At 37.8% G+C, this 27,588-nt stretch overlaps 1 protein-coding gene across 4 annotated transcripts in view; it reads left to right on the top strand.

The window, feature by feature from the left end:
* The first annotated feature begins 58 nt into the window (after positions 1-58).
* SLC9B2 (solute carrier family 9 member B2) overlaps positions 59-27,588 on the top strand; it is a 53,691-nt gene continuing 26,161 nt past the window's right edge. For all 4 annotated transcript variants that reach the window (XR_006295792.1, XM_043571444.1, XM_043571451.1 and 1 more), the window contains exons 1-6: positions 59-2,311; positions 16,120-16,254; positions 16,938-17,118; positions 20,738-20,908; positions 25,025-25,167; positions 26,234-26,361. Coding sequence is in view for 3 of the 4 variants with exons in the window: in XM_043571444.1 (XP_043427379.1) it covers positions 16,165-16,254; positions 16,938-17,118; positions 20,738-20,908; positions 25,025-25,167; positions 26,234-26,361 (713 nt within the window). In the remaining variant the exon portion in view is untranslated. The remainder of the gene's footprint in view (positions 2,312-16,119; positions 16,255-16,937; positions 17,119-20,737; positions 20,909-25,024; positions 25,168-26,233; positions 26,362-27,588) is intronic.

Consider the following 27,588-nt stretch of genomic DNA (forward strand, 5'->3'; position numbering starts at 1 on the left):
AAATAATTTTCAAGGGATGGGTGAAATAGAGAATTAGGAAACACAAACTTCCAGTTATAAGTAAGTCACAGAGATGAAAAGTACAGCATAGGGAATACAGTCATTAATATTATAATAATGTTGTAGAGGGACTACACTTAATCATGATGGGCACTGAATAATGTATAGAATTATTGAATCAATTATGTTTTACACCTGGAGTTAATACAACATTGTATATTAATCATAATTCAATAAGAAATGGTTAAAAAAATTTTTTTCAAGAAAAAGTTTAAGCAAATTCATGGATGGTAATTGTATAAGAGGTTATTAGGAAGTTTTTTCTTTTTATTTTAGTTTTAGGGTTTTATGTTTGTTTTTTACTTGTTGCTACTCCAAAAGACCAAATGGTATGATGCACATATAGATAATAAATGAGCAGTTATTCTTAGTCTTTCCTCTTAGAAACTTAATTAACAACTAATATTAACAAGGAAAATTTTGAAATGGACATTGAGAGGATAACATTTTATGTGCGAGGAAGAGTATTATGTGATTGATGAAAAAAAGTTAAAATTGACAGCAAAGGATATTTTGACCAGCATTCCCAAAGAGTCCATTGATACAGGATTTGTTTTGGGGTTCTGGACCAGGTTTCCACAACTGCATCACAGAACGCTTGGTTTGTGACTAAACCAAGTCCCCGGATATATGTTAGATTTTAGTATTCTGGTTTGTGAAATAAGGGAACTGGGCCAAATGACTTGGGTTTTTGTTTTGTGTTTTGTTTTTGGTGTATTATATTCAAAATGCTGTAACTTCTTATCAAGTGGAGTAGTGGAACAACGAAACTTACAAGTATGTTATGAAGTACTTCATGCTGTGAGCAAGTATACGGGTGTGTGTATAACTATGACAGATGAATTCTAAATAAACAAATGATGAATTCTTGAAAATGAATTCTAATTAACAAATGCTTCTTCAGACTGCATGCTCTCATCTAACTATAAACTATAAAACATTATAAACAATAAAAGTGCAGGTAAAACCTAACCAAAAAGTTCAGTGTTCCTCTCCAAAGTCCTGTTACTCAAATCGGGTGATGTGTCGATGAAGATCATATGTCTGAAACAAAAGGAAAACTGTATTTCATTCCTGTGGTAAGAGGAAGCTGGATACCACTAGAAACTTCCCCCGTCCTTAGGAGAGGAAGAATTCGACTTAGGAAAATACAGTAATAATCACTTTAGATGCCCTGAAGTTTACTGTACAGAACGTAGGTTCATCCGTCCTGCCCACAAAGGCTGAGAGACAAGAATGAGTGGTTTTTATTTGGTGGAGATATTAACTTGACATTGTCCCCCTTGCTTGAAAAGCGGTGCTTAAAATTGAGCCAAGAAGTGAAAATTAGGTAAGACCATTTTTATTTCTGAAGGAAATGAAAATTACCCCGAAAGGGGCGCGCGCATATATAGACACACTTACCTGGAGCCGGGAGACATACAGAAAAGGAAGACACAGAAATGGAAGGGAGTTTTAATGGAAAAAGCAACTGCTGATGGGAAGGTTCAAATCTACAACAACGCGGTAAGAAGGGCTCCTGTTAAAGACGCGATACAAGGGGGAAAGACAAGTCTTTAATCCCGCCTAACTGGCCGCCCAAACGGAGAATGCTATCTTCCCACCGCATCGGAGAAGACACTTCGAAAAGCACGGCTGAAAGGTGGAGTTAAAACCCGAAGTGTGTTAGTGGGTTTAGGGAACATTAAACCTCGTAATTGGCTGTCGGGCCTGCACTCCCGACTCCAGAAAAGCCAGCGCTGCGCGTCCTCTCCAGAGTTCTCGTCACCGCCGGGGTCCGCGCTCGCTGGGCGGCCTTTCCTGCGAGTTTCCCGGGGCAGACGCGCTCGTCCCGGCACCGGGAGCCGGCCGCCCAGCCAGAACGCACGACTGAAACACGACGGTGAGGCGCGACATCTCGGCAAGCGGGCGGGTGGCCCGCCGGGCACCCCCGCCCGGGAAGGCCGCGCGCCGCCAGACCCCGACCCGGCGGAGGGCACGTGGGGCGGCCGCCTGGGGCCGGGCCCCTCCCGGGCTCGCTCACGGTATTACTCAGGCGCCGCCGGACCAGACGGCCCTCCCTCCACAGGGCCGCCCCGCGCGCGCAGAGAAGGCGGAGCCTCGGAAATCCGCGGCGCGCCCAGGGCCCAGATATAAGCGTATTTCACAGCCTCCGGCTCCGCCTGGGGCGATGCGTGCGCGTGGCTGGACCAGGCTCCCCCGGAAGATATTTTAGCCCGTCTCCCACTCTTCCGGCGCTGGAGACCGCCAGGTGAGTAGCCCTCAGAGGACACTGAGTGTCCAGAGCGTGTTTTTCTTGTTTGTGTTTTAGTTCTCGAACACCAGAGGCTGTGGCTACTGTGGGCTACGTTGGCACCACCAAGATGCTGAGAACCATCAGATCCCACTGGCTGGAGAACCACCACATGCTGAAAGTGCACACTGCCTGTGGCTTTTTTTACTTACCAGGCGGCAGCTTGTTATCTCATCCTTGTTGCATCCTTGGTATCTCACCGAAGACTTTGGTGATTTGTTGCCCTAAAAAATTGATATCAGAAAGCCACCATTGACTTTAGCCTCCCTTCAAGAAATGGACAACACCAGTGGACAGAGAAGGCGGTACCTTCCTTAGCCACATTAACCTCTGTTTTCACTGAAAGACAGAAACCCTATTCCCCTACTCTGTAATGGGGCCTCCACCTGACATTGTTGCTGCTACAAACTGCTGTCATGAAATTCTGGCTTACTGTTTCTAAGTTCAGAATGAAACATTTAACTTTAGCAAATATCTGTTTGTCTTCTCTGGGCCAAGCAGGCATGGGGACAGGAAATACAAATATGAACTAACTACAGTTTCTGCCATTCAATACCTCAAAATCCAATGGATCAGAATATACTTAACAAGTTACTAGGTAGAGTGATTCATGCTGTACTAATGACGTGAGCAAAGTGACTGATTCACAAATTTATATTTACTAGAATATTAAGATCTTTAGAATTCTAACCCTATTGAGTAGATGTTTGCTTTTTTTAAATTTTAATGTTTATTCTTTTTTAATTTTTTTAAATGTTTTTATTTATTTTTGAGACAGAGAGAGACAGAGCATGAGCAGGGCAGGGACAGAGAGAGACACACACAGAATCTGAAGCAGGATCCATCCAAGCTCTGAGCTGTCCGCACAGAGCCCGACGCGGGGCTGGAACTCATGGAGTGTGAGATCATGACCTGAGCGAAGTCGGATGCTCAACCAATTGAGCCACCCAGACGCCCCATAATGTTTGTTTATTCTTGAGAGAGAGAGACAGAGTGTGAAGAGGGGAGGGGCAGAAAGAGAGGGAGACATAGAAGCTGAAGCAGGCTCCAAGCTCTGAGCTGTCAGCACAGAGCCCGACACGGGGCTCGAACTCATGTACCGTGAGATCATGACCTGAACCGAAGTCAGATGCTTAACCTGACTGAGCCACCCAGATGCCCCTTGCCCTTTTTTTTAAAGGATTTCTGAAAAAATGGGAAGAACTCAGTGATACAGGTCTGTCTTGGAGTCTACTCCAAAAGTTGCTGTGCTGGATATAGAAGGTTGGCACTCATATCGATCCCTACCTGCTTCCAGCATGCCTTATTGTATAGGAGACACTGGAGAGCTAAAAACACTTCCTTAGACTCCAATCCAGCCAAAGTTCTAGATGTAACATTAGTGTCTGGCAAGTAGATGAACTTGTCTGAGCTTTTGAAGGCAGAGGTGAGACAGAGGCCATCTCCTTGCTACTTTTTGCTGTTTTCTCTTGGCAAGGAAGGTCCAGGATTTGCCAGTCCTAGTCTCCACAACTGTGGGTGTGGGGAGGGACTTACAACAGTGGTGACAGCCAGACTCAGCATCATCATATTGAATCACCAGCTCTGTGGCCATCAAGAAGCAATTGAGGGAAGTGGTGAACATAGTCTGTGTTCCCTGCCCAGGCAGCTTCCAGATCCCAGCTTCTCGGACTCATAGCTACAATGGTGTCCTTGAACTCTGTAGTCCTTGTGGGGCCTTCTGATTGTAGCAAAAATAGTACATTCCTCAACCGTTCATTTACTACTGTTCTAGAAGTCATTCCCGGAGGCCCAGTCTAGAACCTACTCTTCTAACCCTTTCAACAGTCTCTAGCCTTTAAACAATTCACTTAATTCCCTGTGTAAAACCTCTTCCTGATTAAAATACCTGAAGTGGTTTCGATGTTCTGCACTGACTGATGAGTATGTTTGCTATGTGGCCTCTAAGAGTCACATAAACCTAATCCCTTCCATTTCTTTTTCTTTTTCTTTTTCTTTTTCTTTTTCTTTTTTTTTTTTTTTTGAGAGAGTGAGAGAAAGCACGTGCATGAGCAGGGGAGAGGGGCAGAGGGAGAGAGAATCTTGATCCCACAACCCTGGGATCATGACCTGAGCCAAAATCAAGAGTTGAACACTAAATAGACTGAGCCACCCAGGATCCCCTAATCTCTTCCATTTCTTTAGAAGGGAAATGAAACCAAGAGATTAGATTCAGGGGCTTGCAATGATGTGAATGCTTTCATTTGGGCTCTGCCCTCAGCAGTTGCCGTAACTATCTGTTATAACAGATAAACTCCAAACTCTCAGTACCTTAACATAGTAGAGGCTTATTTCTACTCAGGTAAAGTCCAATCAGGTGTTCAGTGGGTGTCATTCTACTCAGTGAGGAACCCAAAGTCTTTATATTATGGCTTTGTCATCCCCTAAAACCTTAAAAGTTCTTAGTTTTCAGACATTAGACAGGGTATGTTGTAGAGGGAGGTATGTTGTAGATTGCATGAAAGTTTCTTATAGGTAAAAAATGGAAGTGGCAGACATTACTTATGCCCACATCCCATTGGCCACACCTCAATGACTTGCCACACTAACATGTAAGGGAGACTGGGAAATGTCTACTATCTGTGTGCCTAGACCGCACAGGAAACTGGTTTGATGAACATGTATCAGTCTCCTTCCGTCCCTCAAGAACAGACTGCATCTCAGTAATCTTTGTATCTCTTGTGCTTTACACACCACAGAAAATCAGTAAAAGTCTGATGAACTTCACCAACTGTAAAGGGATAGAGTTGTTATCTCATGTGCCTAATATCGAAACTTACCACCCTTTACTATGGTTGTTTAAGGAATGAGCTATCATTCTCTGACTACGTTACAGCCTTTGAGTGTGGGAACTATGTCAGACTGGTCACTTTTTTGTGTGTTTTTTTTTATTGAAGTGTAGTTTACACACAATGTTATGGTAGTCTCAGGTGTACAACATGGTGATTCAACAAGTCTCTATGTCATGCTATGCTCACGACAAGTGTGGCTATATCTGTCACTGTACAACATTATTATAATCCCATTGACTGTATTCTCTATGCTGTATCTTTCATCCCTCAGACTGTTCATTCTTGAATCCCTGGAACAAGGGCTAAAATCTGGCAAGAGTTTAATAGATGTTTGTTAAATAAATGAATGAATGACTCCACAGAGAGAAAAAAGAGGTACAGAGTTAGTCTACATGAAGTTAAAAAAGTACTAATTGAGAAGGTGACATTTGAGTTAGATCTTGAATGACTAGTAGAATTTTACCAGATAGAAAAAGCAAAAAATGAAACCTCAGGCGGTAATAGCAGTGCTGTTTTGTTGTGGTTGTAATTGCTTCATGAATAGACATTTAGAAAACCATCAAATGTTTATAAGCCCAACTTGTTATTATTCACTATTCAAATATTACAACCAAACTTAAGGGGTAGGGAAGGAAAAATATATAACCTTACAATCTCTGTAATCTCTATTGACTAAAAGAATGGCACTAAAAACCTTGGCACTGATTTTTTTTAGCTACTTAAATATTCTTTTCTGAATATTTTTGATAAATAGCAACACAGAGGCAGTATTCTGATTGTTCATCCTCCATGAAGATTTTGCACCATGTCAAGAAGCTAGGGAAACACATATGAGCCAAAGGTTCCCATTACTGCTCATCAAAGCTTCTCTGAGCTGGCTCTGCATCAAAATCACCTGTTGTATTGGTTAGGCTGCTTTTGGCTGCAGGTAATAGGAAATTCAGCTAAAATTGTCTTCAAAAATACAAATTTACTTTTCTTACACAAGGTGTGTGGAGGTAATTGGATCCAGGGTTTGTTCCGTAGCCCAATGATATCAAGATTTAGTTTGCTTTCCATGAGCTAATTTTGTCTTTTTCTTCATGGTAAATGATGGCTGCTAGAGTTCTAAGAAACAACAGTCGTCATCCTTGGCCCCATCCCCTCCCCCCGCAAACACACACAGATACACAGTTTAAAGACAAAAAGAAGAGAGGAAAAAATAAATAGTAACTAAATAAATAGATAGATGCAATTTTAAAAATTAAAATTTTGGAGCACCTGGATGGCTCAGTCGGTTGGGCATCCAACTTCGGCTCAGGTCATGATCTCATGGTTCGTGAGTTCAAGCCGCACATCGGGCTGTGTGCTGACAGCTCAGAGCCTGGAGCCTCCTTCAGATTCTGTGTCTCCCTCTCTGTCTGCCCATTCGCTACTCGGTTGTGTCTCCCTCTCTCAAAAAAAAATAAAAACATTAAAAAAATTTAAAAAAAGAATAAAGGTACTGTGAAATCGTTAAAAAAAATTAAAATTTTTAAATTAAATAAATATTTTTTAAAAGGAGAGGGTTCTTGCCTCTTTTTGGGGGGTGAGGGGGGAGGAATATCATATCCAGTGGTCCCCAACAGCCTTGCCCACAGATTTCATTGATGAGAAGTGAATCATGCCCAGCCCTAAACCAACAGCTGGCATGAAGGAATAGTGTTACAGAGATTGATTTAGACCAATAATGATTTATCCCTAAGGGTGGGGAAGGTACACACTGACATACCTGAGTAATGGCTCTTAGGTAATAGGTTGGGTTGCCCCACTTGAGGAGATCGAATCTTTGGAATCAGATTTAGTAGGCCTAGAGGCAATATTTTAAATTTTAATTAAATGCATTTGTCCTTGGGAGAGAGATTAGAAAGGAGAGAAGCAAGTATTGGGTCCCTTCTTACCTAGGAGTAATTTCCTTATATTTGTATCTCATTACATAGTGTTTTACTTCACGATGATTCAACCAAATCACTGTATCAGTTAACCAAATAGAACAGTACTTGTTTTCCTTTGATTGCTTGGTCTCATATGGTCAGCACACCTAGCACTTTCAGATAAGGTTATTTTGTTCAGGGAAACATTCTTAGTCATTTCAGTTAACTAATTCAAGGAAATTTTAAGTCCCACCCTTCACTTGACCTGAATTCCTCACTGCTGGGTGGGTCTCCTTTTGGGGAATGAGCATTAGATCTGCAGTTGATTAGCAGAATCCAGAAACTGAAAGTTTTCTATATGTTCTACATAGACATATCAGACTGAGCTTCCACTTCCAACACATGAATGGTTGAACACCAAAGGTAGGAGTTTTTGTTATAATCATTATAGAGTACTTAATGGATAGTCATTGAGATGTTCTTTCAAATGTATAAATAACACATACAGTACTCCAGCCATATGTGTAAATTCTCATTAAGATTACCCCATTAAGTGTTGGTCTGTCCCTACCTCAGACAGAAATAAGAATAACCAGCCTTTATCTATGTAATGATCCTTTAGCAGTAATTTGATAGCAGTAAGCATATTTTACTTGACCAAGAGTCTATGGACATTCACAAATTGAGAGTTCTTTTATTTCCTCTGGAATATTACAGAAAGCACTTTTAAACATTTAGATTAATAAGATAACCTGAAAAAGAGAAGGCTGATTTAACAGCCTTCTGTATATGAGAGCATATTTACAAAAGTGATTTTCAAAGTGTCCTTCACTTGCCAGGAGAAATAGGGGTTAGTGGACACGGCTCCTGCAGTCCCCTTTATTTGTCCCATTTGTTGGATTTCAGGGTAGGGTTTTATTTGATGAAAGATTCTTTTTTGACCTAAAAAATATTTGAAAACTGCTGTAGAAGATGCTAGGCAGTTCCCCATCATCTCTGAAAACCCCCAAAACAAAAAATTAACTTATATTGTAACAATGGGATTAAGTTATCTAAAGGGAAATTACCAGATTTTATCTCTGAAAAATATTATTACTGAGGAAAGCTGTATCATTTTCTTTTCTCTAAAGCTTTAAGAATTACATAACGTTGTTTAAATATATTTTGAATTGCATAAGAAAATCTTATTGTAAAAATCCTAACTGCAAAAATACAGAGAATAAAAATGATATTCCAACCACTCTGATTCCATTTCCCTCCCCAAAGGCAACTACAATTTACAGACTTTTTTTCCTATTTATTTACCTGCAAATGCTCATACATAATGTTCATATTCTTTATCCGTGATTCTTCATCTGCAATTTTCTCTCAAATTTGGAGGAAAGACTTAGGAGACTGTTCTTTTCAAGTCCACAGCTCTATGATTTTGGTGGCATATGTTCCTAGTATTGCAACATGAAGCTCAAATTAAGCCAAGATGGTTTCTAAGCATGTAGATCAGTCCTGTAGGAAATTCTGTATACTGGGAATGCTAAAGAGAGGCATGAATGACCAACAACCTTTGAATATGTTTTTAGAACTTGATCTACTAACCTTCTAGCAAGTGGGTAATCACAACAGTCATAACAGCCACATCCTTTGGCTTAGGTCAAACCACATTCTTCTGTTGAAATCTATATTTGAGTCACATAACTTTGATTAAATTAACATGATTGAATTATGAGATCTGTAAAATTCCACCATTTGATGTGAGATAAATTTGTTTAATGTAGTTTATTGTTGTGTATCAATCAGAATAATACAACATCTCGATTGAGAAGCAGAAAAAAAACTGTTGCTTCTGTATATAGGCACTTTTAGTATTTATCTAAAATGTGCTTTGCCTTCCTATTTCTTAGTGTCGTATTTTTATATACAAAAATCTCTCAAAGCATCATAGTCTAACTGGATTTTTTATCAGATAAGATCAGGAGTGTTCAGGGTGGTATGACAGTAGACTAACTGGATTTTTTAAAAAGAGAGCTCCTTAATCCCTAGAATCTTAAGGCATATTTAAATGGCAAGTTGTTGCTTAGCCAATTAACTAATAATTTCAGAATATATAAGCAATATTTGTCATGAGAACAGATTAAAATTCTTGTTTCATTTATTTTGTCACCAATGTTGTGCAACCTAAATGGACTAATAAAATATTTTGTTTATAATAAACTCTATCACAATCATAACAATGGGAAAGAATAAAACTGAAGGTGATACAAGATAGAAAATAAAAATATTTTCCAAACTTATTATGAAATGTGTTTTCAAACTTATAGTTAATTATGACTATATGTGAGTGGGATTTTAAACAAAATATTACAGCAAAAATATATAAAAATATAATGCAGTGATTTGGTAGAAATAACCTGAAATCAAAGATATAGATTAAAGAATTCTCTCATTTCACAAATATTTATACAGTTTTACTATGAGGCTTGCCTGATATTGGCTATGTTAGTTGAAAACAGTCATTTAGCTTCTCTAGGCTTTAGTTTTCTTATGTGAATATTAAAGAGATTGGACCAAGTAATTTCTAAAAACCTTTCCAACTTTTATTATTCCATTAAACTATAATTCTTAATTACTAGGAAATCAACTAGTTTCTCCATATTTCCCCACTTTTTAATTTCTCCATTCCAGACACCCAGTATCTCAGTTTAACAGCCTTCATGAAGTTTTACTGGGACAAAAGATTTTAAAAGACTTTTATGAACACAGTAAAAAAGTATTCATCTCATTTAAATACACTTATTACTTAAATAGCATTATTAAGTAGCATCTTGGTGGCTCAGTCAGTTAAGCATCCTAGTCCTGATTTTGGCTCATGTCATGATCTCATGATGGGCATGAAGCCTGCTTGGGATTCTGTCTTTTCCTATAAATAAATAAATAAATAAATAAATAAATAAATAAATAAATAAATAAATAGCATTGTTGAAAACAAAGCATTTCACTTAACTTTCTGGATAACTGACATCTATTTTATTGAATGCCACATTTTCTTTAACATTCTTTTTACATTGGTAAACCATGCTATGTACTTTAATGCCTCTTAAAACCAAAAGTATTAGTACATCAGTTTTTTTTTTTTTTCTTTTCATTTTCTTGGAGATGTAAAATCACCTTCCAAACATTTGTTATTATACAAGAGATCCTTCAGGGCCAATTCAGGTATGAAGGTTCTTACTGAGGATTCATTTGGTGGCAAATGACAGAAACTCAACTCTAACTAGTAAGGACTTTATCAGCTTACCTATAACTGACAAGGAGCTGCTTCCTGTTAAATCAACAATGTGGTTATTAATTTGGGACTTTCCTTTTTTCTCCTTCCATATTAAGGATCTGCTTTGCTCTGTGGTCACTTCATTCTTTGGAAGGCTTTTCTGTATGTCACAAGGGTTGTCAATAGTGAGTCTGGGCTTAGCAACCCCAACAGAAAGAAAGCTCTTTCTCAATGGTTCCAGTGAACACCTTAAAGTTGACTTTCACTGGCCAGGTATGGATCACATGCTCATGCCTAAAACAATCAGTATGACTGGGGAAGAAGTTCTCTCATTGGCCAGGCTTGTCCTCATCTCCAGAGCATTGGTAGAGCATGGAGATAAGGAACGTGAGGAGGACATGAGTCTCATATGAACCACATGGATGGAGAATAGAGGACATGTGGATTCCACAAAAGAAAATTAGTATGCTGTTATCAAAAAGCTTGTTGGGGGGGAGGAGATGTTTGGGAGGCCAAAACTACAAATATGGAAAAGATAGATATCCCCACATTTTATAGCCTTAAATTCCTATCTTTCCATCTCCTTCCTGTCAGCTGTCACTTATGGTGCTTTCAGTTTGCCTCTATCACAATTTCTTCCTACATGTAACTTTTAACATCTTTTCTTCTGAGGGTTTGGAAACCAGATGAGGAGAGTCATTTGAAATGTTTTTATTTTTGTTTTTTTTTTTATTTAATTTATTTTTTTAATTTACATTCAAGTTAGCATATAGTACAACAATGATTTCAGGAGTAGATTCCTTAGTGCCCCTTACCCATTTAGCCCATCCCCCCTCCCACAATCCCCTCCAGTAACCCTCTGTTTGTTCTCCATATTTAACAGTCTCTTATGTTTTGTCCCCCTCCCTGTTTTTATATTATTTTTGCTTCCCTTCCCTTATGTTCATCTGTTTTGTATCTTAAAGTCCTCATATGAGTGAAGTCATATGACATTTATCTTTCTCTGACTAATTTCACTTAACGTAATACCCTTTAGTTCCATCCATGTAGTTGCAAATGGCAAAATTTCATTCTTTTTGATTGCTAAGTAATACTCCAGTGTGTGTGTGTGTGTGTGTGTGTGTGTGTGTGTGTGTGTGTGTGACTTGATATATATCAAGTCATTTGAAATGTTTTAAAAGTTAGTGGGCTCTGAGTGAGGACTTGAGAGCTTCTCTACAAGAAGTATAAACTTCCCACTTTTTAATGGACTTCATGATATATCTTATCCCCTTTAAAAGGTAATTTTTGTGTATGTTCTGATTTATTTGCTGAAACCAACTTACTGGTAGGGGATATACTATTGTAATTTCAAGACTCAATGACTATGAACAGTAAGTGCCATGAACATGGTTGCTATTAGAAATAGTCGTTTATACTTGTTGGTTATTTTAAAATATTCTTCATAAATGGCAGAATTGGCTGATTTTAGAAATTTGATAAAGGAGATGATTCTAGTAACACTGCTCAAGAGTTCCTATATGATTCTACTAATGAGCAAGTGAAGAACTGACAATGGTGAGTGTTCCATCCACCTTATCAAGAAGTTGGCCTTGAAAGAAAGAGGTAAAGGGCATTATCAAAGAAAATCAGTGGGATTAAGTAGTAAATTCTTCAACATGGGGCTGGGGGTACCTTGTCTTGTTTAATAAGGAAGGCAAAAAGAATCTTAGAGATTTATGTTAAGTAAGGAGAAGGAACAGGAGTGGCTCATAACCAACACTATTGAATGTTTACCAGGTGCATGGTTGGAACCACTCTTATCTCTGTTTTATAAATAAGGAATTAGTTACAAAGAGGCTCAGAAATTTGGTATATAATAGAACTAGACTACAGACCCAGCAGATCATCACTTACTATATGAGGGGGTTATTCTCTACATAGGGTAAAGGGCAAGTGCCATGGTTTGGGAAATGATATCCTAGCTCTCCCACTTCATTTGCCATTGCTTTCAGCCTTACACCTCATGCTCCAACAAAGTTTCCCCTGACATCCCACTGGATTCCATGCCTCCATACCTTCAAGACAAGGGTTCTCTGAGCCCAACATTTTTCCTATCAAATGCCATTCTTTCGCATTATGAGTCTAAATTTTGAAATAAATTTATAAACTTAAAAAATTATATCTACATACATACACACATATATATTATTATATGTACATGAACTTATTATATCTAGTATAAAAACCAAACTGAAGGTTTTTTGAGATACCACCCTGGCCAACATTGTATTTTGTAAGGAAGAAAAATGGTGATGATGGTGATGGTGAGGGTGGTAGTGGTAGAAAGGATATAATTTTCTTGGAAATATTAAATGCAAACATCTTGGCACTTTTTTTAACATTTATTCATTTTTGAAAGTCAAAGAGAGACAGAACACGAATGGGGGAGAGGCAGAGAGAGAGGGAGACACAGAATCAGAAGCAGGCTCCAGGCTCTGAGCCATCAGCACAGAGCCCGATGTGGGGCTTGAACCCATGAACCGCAAGATCATGACCTGAGCCAAAGTTGGATGCTCAACCAACTGAGCCACCCAGGTGCCCCTATTGGCACTTTTTTAAACAGAAAATTATTCCTTGAGGCAGGGGTCTTGTCTAATTAATCCTTATCTTTATAGCCTAGCATAGTGTATGGCACATATTAGACACTCAAATGTATTGATTTAGATTTTCCCTTCTCTCACATAATTTTCCCTTTGCTTATACCAGGGTTTGTAGTTCGTGCTTCTATTATAATATCATTATACTTGTTGCATTAGAAGTAAGTTTGATTACTAGTAAAAATAACACTTGACTAACAGTAGCTTCAACAATTAACTTGAAGCTTGGCATCCAAGACTGATGGAGCAATTAAAGGGTATCGTCAAGGAACAAGCTCCTCCTATCTTAATTTTCTACTCTCCTTAGTATAGGGCTTTTTCTTCTCATGGTTGAGAGATGGTCACTGGCCCTCCAGGTAGTGTATCTACATTCTAGGAAGAAGAAGAAGAAGAAATGTTAGAGGACAAAGAATAAAAGTATGATCTTCAAAAAGCCTTGCCTTATAGTCTGGGAATGAAAGTTCTCCCTAGGGACTCTCACTTATATCTCATTACACAGAACTGTGACACATGGCTATCTATAGCTACAGAAGTGGCCAGGAATTGGAGTATTTGGTTGTTCAGCCTATATAGCATGAGAAGCCAAGAGAGAGGAGATTGAAGTAGTTTACAGAGTCAAGCTATAGGTCTGTCCTACAGGTTTTTTAGTTACTTCATGTAAGTTTATTTTTCCTGGTATATCGTCAGCCTATAGAGAACAAAAAATATGTTTTTGTAATCTTTGAATTACCTACAGTGACTACCAACATGTCTCAGTTGTCTAAGACATTGTGGCTACTCAACCAATGTTATTATTTTAACTTTAATTTAGAAATATGAACCAGACAAGAATTAGTGATTCTAATTTCTCTGAAAATGATGGAATCCATAGATTTTTCTTTGGCGATTCATTTCAACATTGAAAAATTGCCTAGCGCTTATGAAGGAAATTGAAGAAGACACAAAGAAATGGAAAAACATTCCATGCTCATGGATTGGAAGAATACACTTGATCTTAGCCAAAAGGCCAAGAAGCAATGGATTGGAAGAATAAATATTGTTAAAATGTCAATACTACCCAAAGCAATCTACACATTCAATGCAATCCCAATCAAAATTGCACCAGCATTCTTCTCAGAGCTAGTACAAACAATCCTAAAATTTGTATGAAACCATAAAAGACCCTGAATAGCCAAAGTAATATTGAAGAAGAAAACCAAAGTGGGAGGCATCACAATCCCAGACTTTAGCCTCTACTACAAAGCTGTCATCATCAAAACAGCATGGTATTGGCACAAAAACAGACACATGGACAAATGGAATAGAATAGAGAACCCAGAATCGGACCCACAAATGTATGGCCAACTAATCTTTGACAAAGCTGGAATGAGTATCCAATGGAAAAAAGTCTCTTTAGCAAATGGTGCTGGGAGAACTGGACAGCAACATTCAGAAGAATGAAACTAGACCACTTTCTTACACCATACACAGAAATAAACTCAAAATGGATGAAAGACCTAAATGTGAGACAGGAAACCATCAAAACACTAGAGAAAAAAACAGGCAACAACCTCTTTGACCTCAGCCACAGCAATTTCCTACTCAACACATCTCCAAAGGCAAGGGAATTAAAAGCAAAATTGAACTTTTGGGACCTCATCAAGATAAAAATCTGCACTGCAAAGGAAACAATCAACAAAACTAAAAGGCAACCGACAGAATGGGAAAAGATATTTGCAAATGACATATCGGACAAAGGGCTAGTATCCAAAATCTATAAGAGCTCACCAAACTCCACACCCAAAAAACAAATAATCCAGTGAAGAAACGGGCAGAAGACATGAATAGACACTTCTCTAAAGAAGACATCCAGATGGCCAACAGGCACATGAAAAGATGCTCAATGTCGCTCCTCATCAGGGAAATACAGATCAAAATCACACTGAGATACCACCTCAGACCAGTCAGAGTGGCTAAAATGAACAAATCAGGAGACTATAGATGCTGGCGAGGATGTGGAGAAACGGCAACCCTCTTGCACTGTTGGTGGGAATGCAAACTGGTGCAGCTGCTCTGGAAAACAGTGTGGAGGTTCCTCAGAAAATTAAAAATAGAACTACCCTATGACCCAGCAATAGCTCTGCTAAGAATTTACCCAAGGGATACAGGAGTGCTGATGCATAGGGGCACTTGTACCCCAATGTTTATAGCAGCACTCTCAACAATAGCCAAATTATGGAAAGAGGCTAAATGTCCATCAACTGATGAATGGATAAAGAAATTGTGGTTTATATACACAATGGAATACTACTTGGCAATGAGAAAGGATGAAATCTGGCCATTTGCAGCAACGTGGATGGAACTGGAGGGTATTATGCTAAGTGAAATAAGCCATACAGAGAAAGACAGATACCATATGTTTTCACTCATGTGTGGATCTTGAGAAACTTAACAGAAGACCTTGGGGAAGGGAAGGGGAAGGGGAAAAAAGTTACAGAGAGGGAGGGAGGCAAACCATAAGAGACTCTTAAATACAGAGAACAAACTGAGAGTTGATAGGGGTGGAAGAGAGGGGAAAGTGGGTGGTGGGCATTGAGGAGGGCACTTGTTGGGATGAGCACTGGGTGTTGTATGGAAGCCAATTTGACAATAAATTTAGAAAGAAAGAAAGAAAGAAAGAAAGAAAGAAAGAAAGAAAGAAAGAAAGAGAAAGAGAAAAAGAAAAAGAAAAAGAAAAAGAAAAAGAAAAAGAAAAAGAAAAAGAAAAAGAAAAAAAGAACAAGTGCCTGGAGATTTCCTGTTTCATCAAGCCAGACCATTAGAGAGAACGATTTAACAGTAGTATTGCTTGGAATATTTGAAATATAACTCAGAAAACAAGGTGGGAAAGACATCATATAAAAATATGATAAACAAGGGCTTTTTCAGGAGCAGTAGAAAGTAAATAAGAATTAGTATAACATATTGTAATCAAAGAAAAGGTTAGCAATTGAAAGTTAAGAATAGTCTAATTTAAAATATTTTAGACATTCACAGTTCCAAGGGAAAAAATAAGTACAATTCATTCATTTAAATTGTTCAAATTGATGCTTAATTCAGCAATGCTGCTGAATTATCTGAATTAATGCTGCTACATATCTGTACTATTTCTCCTTCGAAACAGTTCCCGTTCCTCTCCCTTGTGTCATCTTATTTTTAATTATAAATCATGGGAGATGAAGATAAAGCAATTGAACATGAAGATCTGACACCATCCACAGGAATGGCCCACACAGCCTCTACATATCAAGAAACACAGGTAAACCTACGGTCAAATATAGAGCATTCCAACCATTTCCTTAAGAGAGGGACTATATATTTCCAAATCTCTGATACAGTTGTGTTCTCTTCATGCTCTATCACTCAATTAACAGTTCTTCCCATTTTTAATCCCCAAATTTGTACAGTAGGTGTGACTACCAGTTTTCCCAGATTCATTAGCAGCTGGCCCTACGTGAGGCTGGAAAAATAGAGAGCCTGTGAAATGCTTTGTGTTCCCAGCCTCACCCCTAGAATGGTTGTGATTACTTCCCTCCCTTTTTATTGCTTAAATTCAAGTAGATGAATGAATTTGAATTCACTTTTACCACAAATAGTTATTTTTTCTGAACCACTTTAATATATTAACCAACTATTGCCTTGAAAAATATCTTAAGTAGGCTAATTTTTAAACCCAGTATTGTAAAACAAAATGAAATAGTATGTGTACCCCAAGGATTTATAATGCTACAAATAGTGACTCAATGGTAAATATTCCTCTAACATAATTCTTGTTCCAAGCATTCACTGATTAGCTATTAGTATAGCTCTGCATTTCCACTATAAAGTGTTAGCCTTGATTCTAGCAGTAAAAATTTGATTTGTGATTTGATGACTCGATAGCTATAAAAATGTACAGCAGATATAACCGTTTTAAGTATTCTTAAATTGTTTTAAACACAGGAGGAAGCAGTTATGAACTCTAAAGGAATAGATGCAAAAGAACCAACAGAAGGAAGTAACCTCCTGAATAGCAGTGAAAAAAAGCTACAAGAAATACCAACTGAATCAAATAATTTGCGAAGACTAGGACAAACATTTGCTTGCCCTCCACATGGCTTGCTGGCTAGAGGGATAACAAATGGTATGTAAATGGTAAAAAATAATTCAGAAAGAGACGGTAAAAGATGAAATTGTTTTAATGAGAGATTCCAAAATAATATGGTTTAAAGAACAAAAAGAAGTTTACTTCGGTATACATAAAAACTAGAGTGCTATTGCTACTACCATTCCAGCTAGCAGGAAAAGAGCAGAGATCAAAGATATTTTCCTTTTCTGTCTGTGAGTAATTTCACAGGATTACATTAGGCCTCCAATGAGAAAAATGAGAAATCACCTGTAAACAGAAAGGCACTACATAAATGTTGGGTTTAATCGTTATTAAGTAATGCAACTAATGTTTGAACAAACAACTTAATTTATGCTTCCAAATGAATCCATCATTTTGTAAGAATCTTGGTTTCCAATCCAACTTACTCCAGTACAACTACTATTACCTAAAATATTTGGAAGATTTTTCTTTTTTTTAATGTTTTATTTATTTTTGAGAGAGAAAGAGCACATGAGCAGTGGAGGGGCAGAGAGAGGGAGATAGAGGATCTGAAGCAGGCTCTGTGCTGACAGCAGAGAGACCACTGTGGAGCTCGAACTCACAAACCATGAGATCAACAAACCATGAGATCACGACCTGAACTGAAGTTGGACACTTAACCAACTGAGCCACCCCGGGCACCCCTGGAGGACTTTTCTTTGGGAGTTTATCTCAGCACTATTTCACATACTGTCTTTGAGGAACGGATTTGGTTTTTGGAGGGAGCCAAACATTATTATGATATCAATTTGAAGAATAGATGGATATTCAGATTCAGTAATCCTGTTTTTTTGTTCAGAAAGGAAATTGTGTGTGTGTGTGTGTGAGAGAGAGAGAGAGAGAGAGAGAAAGTGTGTGTGTGAAGTGTATGTATTTTGTACATTGGAGGAAATGTAGTAGGAAAAAGAAGGGCTTTGAAAATTGTCTATAAATGCTGACTTTTTGTTAATTTTTTAAGTTTATTTATTTATTTTGAGAGAGACAGAGACAGTGCGAGTGGGGGAGGGGGGGGGAGAGAGAGAGAGAGAGAGAGAGAGAGAGAGAGAGAGAGAGAGAGAGAATCCCAAGCAGGCACTACATTGCCAGCACAGAGCCCGATACAGGGCTTGAACTCATGAAACCATGAGATCATGACCTTGAGCCAAAATGGAGAGTTGAACACTTAACTGACTGAGCCACCCAGGCACCCTATAAATGAGAATTTGAAGACAATTTCAAAATGATATTGAGGAGCAACAGCACTACTAGAGTAAATACATATCTTCCCAAAGTAAATATGTTGAAGAATATAATACAGTTGATCTAAAAGTTGTGTTTACTAAAAAATCAGACTCAGTTATTGTTATACTTCATTTGTGAGCTCTGAAAAACATTTTTACCATTCTCAACTGGGACAGTTGAAGCCCAGTTATACTCTAGGCTCTACATATGTTTTTAATAAAATTAGGTAAGTCTGTAAACTAGCATGAGAAAAAAAATCTCAAACTTTATTTAAAAAATGTAGAGAAAAACAGGTTCCAAAATATATACCAGTTGATAAGACAACATATAATTTAATACCTTTTCTGTCCTATTTATTTTTTTGAAATTTCACCATTCAAATCATGGCACATTTCTAGTTAAAACATTTACAGTAAAACAGATAGTGATTGCATTAGGGAAAGGGTATAAATGAATGATGTGATTTGGAGACTCATTTTTTTTTTTTTTTTTTTAGAGAGAAAGGGGGTGGGGGACAGGCACAGGGAGAGGAAGAGAGAGAATCTTTTTTTAAAAAAATTTTTTGGGGGGCGCCTGGGTGGCTCAGTCGGTTAAGCGTCCGACTTCGGCTCCGGTCACGATCTCGCGGTCCATGAGTTCGAGCCCCGCGTCGGGCTCTGGGCTGATGGCTCAGAGCCTGGAGCCTGCTTCCGATTCTGTGTCTCCCTCTCTCTCTGCCCCTCCTCCACTCGTTCTCTGTCTCTCTCTCTCTCTGTCTCTCTCTGTCTCTCTCTCTCTGTCTCAAAAATAAATAAACATTAAAAAAAATTTTTTTAAATAGCCAAAGGAAAAAAAAATTCCTAAAAGACACTAAAAACAGCAATAAAAGCCAGAAAACCAAGGGACAGTATTTTAAAGGAACTGGAAGATAGTAACTCTCAACCTAGAACTGTATACCCTGAAAAACTATCTTTTAAGAATGAGAATAAAGATAATTCCAGATCAATAAAACTAAGAATTTGTTACCAACAGATCTTCATGAGAAATATAGCATGCTCTGGTGCACTGTTTCTGAACTATGAATTAGTTCATATATGATGGTAAATGAGGAATTGTGTTAGTGTAACATGAAAATTTGCATTTGTACATAATTTCTCCTGCCATGTTAATATTTTACATCACCAAACAATAGCATGTGAATACAAAACGCATTGAAAAACAAGAACAGACAAAAAGATCAGATATATGATTCCTTACAATTAAAGATAAAGCCTTACTAAAATGAAGACTTTTTAAAAAGCTGAACTCCCTATAGAAGTACTTTCTTTTTTTTTTCAGACAGTTAGTTGCTGGTTTAGGGGTTTCAGAGGCTTTTTAAACTTTCTAGACCATTAAACTATCTAATGAAACCATATATGGATGTAGAAGCTGACATTACAAACAAAGTAGCTGCCAACACTTTCCCTCAGTTAAAACAACAACAACAAATATTTGATTGATGGAGAAAGCTATAATCTGGATCAGATTTGGACGGAACTGCTTACTATTTAAAGCAAATGCTTTCAAGGTTCTACATCTCGAAATAATACGTGTGGTTCCAAGGGTTTGAGTCTGCCAAAAAGAGACTGTGAAATGCAAATGCTAGTGGAGATTTAACTGCACTAGCACTTTTATTAGGATCATTGCTGTTTTTGTCAATACTTTGGTCACAGGATTTAAGCTTTGAGTTGTCTGCCCAACTGTTTTCCCATGAGTCTTTGTTGTTTCAGTGTAAACTTTAGTACAACACAAGGTTTTCAAACAAGGAAACATGTTTCACCTTCTAATAGAAATACCTCTATTAAAGGAAATACTTTAGGCAACAAAATAATTGTCCCAGATAAAAAATTTGAGTTGCCATAATGAATAATGATCAAAACGGAAAATAGGTGAGTATATGGATAATTCTAAACCGACATTGACTATAGAAAAGAAACAATAATAGTGTTTAATTCAAGACAGAACTAAAATACTAGAATGTGATTATTCAGGTATTCTCATGTTCCTATGAAGAGAGTAAAGATAGCCAGTGTTTCCCTTTTTATTAACGAGTGAATATTTATGGTAAAATTATAAAGGAAAAACGAGGAATGATAAAAAAAAATTCAAGATCGTAGTTCCTTCTGACAGTGTGAAAGGAGATGGGAGATGGGATTAAGAGGGGCACATGGGTGGATCCAAAGGCACTGGTAATATCCTATTTCTTAAGATGGTTGGTAATTATTACCCAATTGTTCATATTACTGATGCTTTCTAAAATTTACACATGGTTATAAATACTTGTATGTATGTTCGATATTTTTAAAATTTTTATATTATATTGAAACCATATGACAACTTACTGATAGAAACTAGTTTTCCTGGTTTATTTCAGTTACCATGGTTGTTCTTCTCTGGGCTGTAGTTTGGTCAATTACTACCAGCGAATGTCTTCCTGGAGGAAACCTATTTGGAATTATAATCCTATTCTATTGTGCCATCATTGGAGGTAAACTTTTCGGGCTCATTAAGTTACCTACATTACCTCCACTGCCTCCTCTTCTAGGTAAGTGCTAAATACTTTCTGACTTCAAGAGTAAATCATATTTTAAAAACTGTAGTTTGGGAAGCTTTGGGAAATAAATATAAAATATTTCTGTATTTGATGTGTTGGAGACAAAAGCCAATTATTAAATTTTGAGTTTGGTAAGCCAGTTGTTAAACACAGAAATTTTTAAAAATTAAATTATATATATTTACAATTAAATAACTTGCATTAAAAATAAAACCAATAGAGGGGCGCCTGGGTGGCTCAGTCGGTTGGGCGTCCGGCTTCCGCTCAGGTCACGATCTCGCGGTCCGTGAGTTTGAGCCCCGCCTCGGGCTCTGGGCTGACAGCTCAGAGCCTGGAGCCTGTTTCCAATTCTGTGTCTCCCTCTCTCTGACCCTCCCCCATTCATGCTCTCTCTCTCTCTGTCTCAGAAATGAATAAACATTAAAAAAAAAATTTTTTTTAGTAAAAAAAATAATAAAACCAATAGATACTCAAAACTAATCACTTACGGCATTTTCCCCTTATCTAGGCTCTTGAAATTATGGAAACAATATATAGTGGTGTGCCACTGGCTCTCTCTTCCCAACTGCACATTCATTGACATCGTGTTGGTAGCTTAACATCAACCATGGTAGAAGTAACTGTAAGACAGAAATGCTACAAAACTAGGGCTCAATGTATTGTAAGTCACTCACATCATTGACAAAGGAGTGAATGGGACGTCTGCCAAATCAGTATCAGGTGGCCATATCAATCCAGAACATCCAGAAACAGTGTCCCAGGGAAGTTGTTGTCACATTCATTTGGAGAACAAAAAAATGCTCCCTCTTGCGCCCCACCCCCCAAAACTCCAAAAAAAACTCTTAACATATTTTTGAGTCCTTGTTAGATTATTATTTCTTTTGAACTCTGCTCATTTCAGCACTATTTGTAATGAAAAATCTGAAAAGTTCCTTAAAGTCCATTAATTGGTTCAAAAAATTACAGTACTTCCAAACAAGGAGATACTATTTCTACTATTAGAAAATGAGGCACACGAACACACATACTGAGGCATGCTTACATAGGTATACAAACTTTTCTGGAAAGGCAAAGAAAACCCTTAAGAGTGAAAATCTTTGGAGAATGAAGATTGAAAGTTTGCAGTTGGAATAGAACATGTACTTGTCACTTCCTACTTGTTGGTGATGTTTTAATTCACCATGAGCATGTGTTATCCTTTAACATCTTTAAAAAACAACTGTGGTTGGCTAGTTCCCACTTTCAAAAATTCTGGAAAGACCGTAACTGCAGAATTCAAAACTTTACGAGACCTTCTTCTAGATTAAATGGCAGTGAGGCTTCCTGGCCTAGCGGTGTCTGGAGCAAGTCACAAAAGCTATGCTTGTCATTAGTCTCCATTCTCATAGCTTACATACAGAACATTGCAACAATAGTAAGTTTGTTTAGTCATTTAATGTGTAATGCTTGTAAGGTCATGCTGAGAAGAGGGTACTGCTAGAGAAGAACAGTCTGGAAGCCCAGTGTCTGGTGGAGAAGTCTCTTTCCTGTTGTAGGGGCATGTGGTATCAGTGAGGGCAGGATTCTCTCGCAAACTCCTCAGCTCCCTCGGTCACTGTCAACTACTGACACTTCCAGAATGTGTCATACTTCCTCTTCATACCTTGGAAGAAACTGCTAACCCATCCAGAAACTTCTTGACTCCACCCGGTTCTTCCCCTTGTTTGGATCCATCTGACTTGCTACTCTTCTCTCACTCATACAACACTTCCTTATGCTTCCATAAAATTGAGGTTGTCAGTTTATCTCACTCCCCTAGAGGCTGAAAACTTGTTGAGATGTAGTACCAAGTTTTTGTTCATTATTATACTTCTACTACCTACTGTGCTGTCTAAAATACTGAAGGCCTTTGGTAAACAGTAAATGGCTGAATGAAAGAAGAATCAGAAGCTGACCTGACAGAGCAATGTCCATTTCTTCATAACTCACAAGCCTTTGGAAAGCAAGGATTTTTTTTTAATGTTTTTTTCATGTTTATTTTTTTTATTTTTTTTATTTTTTTTTTAATGTTTATTTTTTGAGAGAGAGAGAGCACAGGTAGGGGAGGGGCAGAAAGAGAGGGAGGCCTAGAATCTGAAGCAGTTTCCAGGCTCCGTGCTGTCAGCACAGAGCCAGAAGCGATGCTCAAACTCATGAACCATGAGATCATGACCTGAACCAAAGTCAGAATGCTCAATGGATTGAACCACCCAGGCGCCTCGTAAGTTATGTATTTTTTGTTAAATTACCTGGCTTGAGGGTGAAATAGAATCCACATAGGTATTCGTTGATAATTCAGGTAATCTGACATAGCAAATAACTTCAGGAGCTGTTTACTATTTGCACATAAAAGAGTGACTGAATTAGGCATTGTATTAAAACATTTTATATTTATAATTTGATCACATTTCTATCTGAATACTCCATTACTGATTCTAATGATTTTTATTTGCATATTAAAGGCTTTTCTTAGCTCCTCTATTTTAATTTTTTATTGAAAATTTTATTTAAATTCTAGTTAGTTAACATATAATGTAATATTGGTTTCAGGAATAGAATTTAGTGATTCATCTTGCATATAACACCCAGGGCCCATCATAACAAGTGCCCTCCTTAAGACCCATCACCCATCTAGCCCATCTCCCCACCCACCTCCCTCCATCAACTCTCAATTTGTTCTCTATCATTTAGAGTATCTTATGGATTATGAGCAGGTAGATGGGCTAAATGAGTAAGGGGCATTAAGGAAGACACTTGTTGGGATGAGCACTGGGTGCTGTACATAGGTGATGAATCACTGGAATCTACTCCTGAAATCATTATTGCACTATATGCTAACTAACTAGGATATAAATATATATATATATATATATATATATATATATTAAAATAATAAAAAAAGAAAAAGAAAAAAAATAAAATTCAAAGAAAAAAAAAGAGTATCTTATGGTTTGCTTCCCTGTCTTTTTTTCCCTTCACATATGTTCATCTGTTTTGTTTCCTAAATTCCACATGTGAGTGAAATCATATGATATTTGTTTTTCTCTGACTTATTACACTTAGCATAATATACTAATATTATGGATATGGATATATAATATCCATCCACATTGTTGCAAATAGCAAGACTTCATTCTTTTTGATGGCTAATAGTCCATTGTGTGTGTGTGTGTGTGTGTGTGTATATATATATATATATATATCATATCTTCTTTATTTATTAATTAGTCAGTGGACACTTGGGCTCTTTCTGTAGTTTGCTATTATTGATAATGCTGCTATAAACATCAGAGGGCATGTACCCTTTGAATCTATATTTTTGTATCCTTTGGGTAAATACCTAGCAGTGCAATTGCTACATCATAGGGTAGTTCTATTTTTAACTTTTTGAGAAGCCTCCATAAGTGTTTCCCAGAGTGGCCACACTAATTTGCATTCCCACCAACAGCATAAGACGGTTCCTTTCTCCACAGCCTCACCAACCTCTGTTGTTTCTTGTGTTAGTTTTAACCATTCTGACAGGTGTGAGGTGGTATCCCATCATGGTTTTGATTTGTATTTCCCTGATGATGAGTGAGATTGAGCATCTTTTCATGCATCTGTTAGCCATCTGCATGATGGAAAAGTGTCGATTCATGTCTTCTCATTTTTTCACTGGATTGTTTTTTGGCTGTTGAGTTTGGTGAGTTCTTTATAGATTTTGAATACTAACCCTTTATCCGATATGTCACTTGCAAATATCTTCGCCCATTCCATAGGCTGCCTTTTTGCTTTGTTGATTGTTTCCGTTGCTGTGCAGAAGTTTTTATCTTAATGAAGTCCCATTTGTTCATTTGTGCTTTTGTTTCCTTTGCCTCCAGCAATGTGTCTAGTAAGAAGTTGCTACAGCCAAAGTCAAAGGGGTTGCTATCTGTGTTCTCCTCTAGGATTTTGATGGTTTCCTATCTCACATTTAGGTCTTTCATCCATTTAAACAAAAATGTTAAACAAAAGAATATTAAAGAGACATGAACTCAAAAAGTAAAAATGCCAAAAATATCTTCTCTATTTGAAAACCAACTAAGGAGTTGTTTGACTTCTCCATTCTAGGCATGCTTCTTGCTGGGTTTCTTGTCAGAAATATCCCTGTCATCAGTGATAATGTACAAATCAAGCATAAGTGGTCTTCCTCTTTGAGAAGCATAGCCCTGTCTATCATATTGGTTCGTGCTGGCCTTGGGCTTGATTCAAAGGTATGAAGTATAAATTTCTAATTGTTGACTAGGAATTGAACTCTTCCAGTACTGCTACTATTCAGAATCACTGTGCTTTAGGCACTTTGTGTGACAGTCTAAAGAAGAGAATGGAGGGGGGCCTGGGTGGCTCAGTTGGTTAAGTGTCTGCTCAGGTCATGATCTCACAGTTCGTGAGTTTGAGCCCCACATCAGGCTCTGTGCTGACAGCTCAGAGCCTGGATCCTTGTTCGGATTCTGTGTCTCCCTCTCTGTACACCACCCCCACTTGCGCTCTCTCTCTGTGTCTCAAAAATGAATAAATGTTAAAAAAAATTTTTTTAAAGAAAAGAATGGAGTTTATTTCATGGAGGACTGACTATTCCCAGAAGATGACCCTATATTCATTCTTGGAGGAAGGTGGAATTACTGTCTGGGGACAGCACTAACAATAAAGGCTCCCCTTTTCTCTGACAGAGATATAGGTCATCCTTATAAATAACAGGCTAGAGAGAGGATAGCACATTTATGGCATGCAAAGCCTTATGCAAGTGCTTAGGCTAACTATACAGCTCAAGAAACTGCTTGATACATAGGACGAGTCTCAAGTATGCCTTTTTTAATGCTTTTAATGAGAGAATGAGTGTTCTTGGGGATGAAGGTTTTCACCCTGGCCTCGTTCTGGGGCCACAAGTTATAAATAAAGCTAACACCGAGAGGGTTAAATCAGCTACTTTGGGGATTAATGAGCACAGACTACAGAACATCCTGCTTGAGTTCAAACCTAGCTGCACAATTTACCAATTTCATGATCTTGGACAAATGACTTTAACTTGTATCTTTTTAGATGAGGACATCTAAATATAATGGGGATAGTAATTTCACCTATATCATAGTGTTGCTATGAGGACTAAATAAGCTATCTCCAAAACACTTCAAACACTGAAATGTTTGTTAAATAAAACTCATTACCTGGCAAATTCATGATAATCCAAACATGGTCTGAATACTGAAGAAAAGTGTCTGATGTCATAATCTCTTTCTGTCTTTAAATGATTATTTTTGTATTTCTGTTTGCATATTTCAGGCCCTGAAGAAGTTGAAGGGTGTTTGTATAAGACTGTCCATGGGTCCTTGTCTTGTGGAGGCATGCACATCTGCACTTCTGGCCCACTTTCTAATGGGCTTACCATGGCAATGGGGATTTATCCTGGGGTAATGGTTTTTCTTTTTCGTATGAAAACAATGCAGGGATGTTTGGGGCTTTCTCTGATTCCATACCAGAGAATGCATAATAGCATTTTCTTAAGGACATCAGAAAATACAACATGGATATTCCAGTGTAATCTAAATATTATAACTTCAAAATATACTATTTATAGAATACATCTAACTTTTACAGGCATTATGATTTAAACAGTTGAAGAATTAATGGTGTTTTACCTACACCTTATTCCATGAGGTGAGAGAGATGCCATATCTCACCTCAAAGTCCATACAAAGGGTAATAAACATATCAACAGTAATGAACACCTAATACTCTTTTCTCCTTCTTTTGTCACCAGACAGTTATGATTGGGTGGTTCTGCTGTCTCTTCCTTCCACTGCCACTTCTTCTAATGGTTAACAGCCATAAGAAGTAAATAAATAAAGGGGAGCCTTGGCGGCTCATCGGTTAAGTGTCCGACTTTGGCTCAGGTCAAGATCTCACAGTTCATGGTTTCGAGCCCCACATTGGGCTCTCTGCTGACAGCTCAGAGCCTGGAGGCTGCTTCTGATTCTGTGTCTCCCTCTCTCTCTGCCCCTCCCTCACTCACTCATGCTCTCTCTCTGTCTCTCAAAAATAAATAAACATTAAAAAAAGAAGTAAATAATTATGAAAGTACTTAGTAAGAATTTAGTACTAATTAGTAGGCAAGAAGCAAGAAATCCTTACTTCTGGTTAAGACGGTAGAGCTATACGGCCTGGATTTAAATCCCAGCTCTGTGACTCCAATATGTGAACTTTGGCAAGTTATTTAATCTCTCTGCATCTCGTTTGCAAGAATGAAGTCTCCTCATTTGCAGAATGAAGACAATTATTGTAGCTACCTTTTAGAGTTGTTGTGAGGATTAAATTAGTTAATTTATGTAGAGCACTTAAAATGGTGTTTGGCACATAGTAAACACTGTAAAATGTTTTCTGCTGTTACTGCTGCTGCTAGTGTTAGTATCACTGTCACTGCCATTATGGGCTTCTTCTAATCTGTGGTCTTATTCTACTTACCAAGTCCCAACAGAAGGCCTAATATCAGTCAGTTCCAATTTAAAAAGCCTGCAGCTGTGTTTTTCAAACCTCATACCATAAATGTTTCATCTTTATTTTTTTTAATGTTTTATTTATTTTTGAGAGAGAGCAAACGGGGGAAGGGACAGAGGATCCAAAGTGGGCTCTGTGCTGAT

This window comes from Prionailurus bengalensis, chromosome B1 (genome assembly GCF_016509475.1).
Source record: "Prionailurus bengalensis isolate Pbe53 chromosome B1, Fcat_Pben_1.1_paternal_pri, whole genome shotgun sequence".
Lineage (NCBI taxonomy): Eukaryota > Metazoa > Chordata > Mammalia > Carnivora > Felidae > Prionailurus > Prionailurus bengalensis.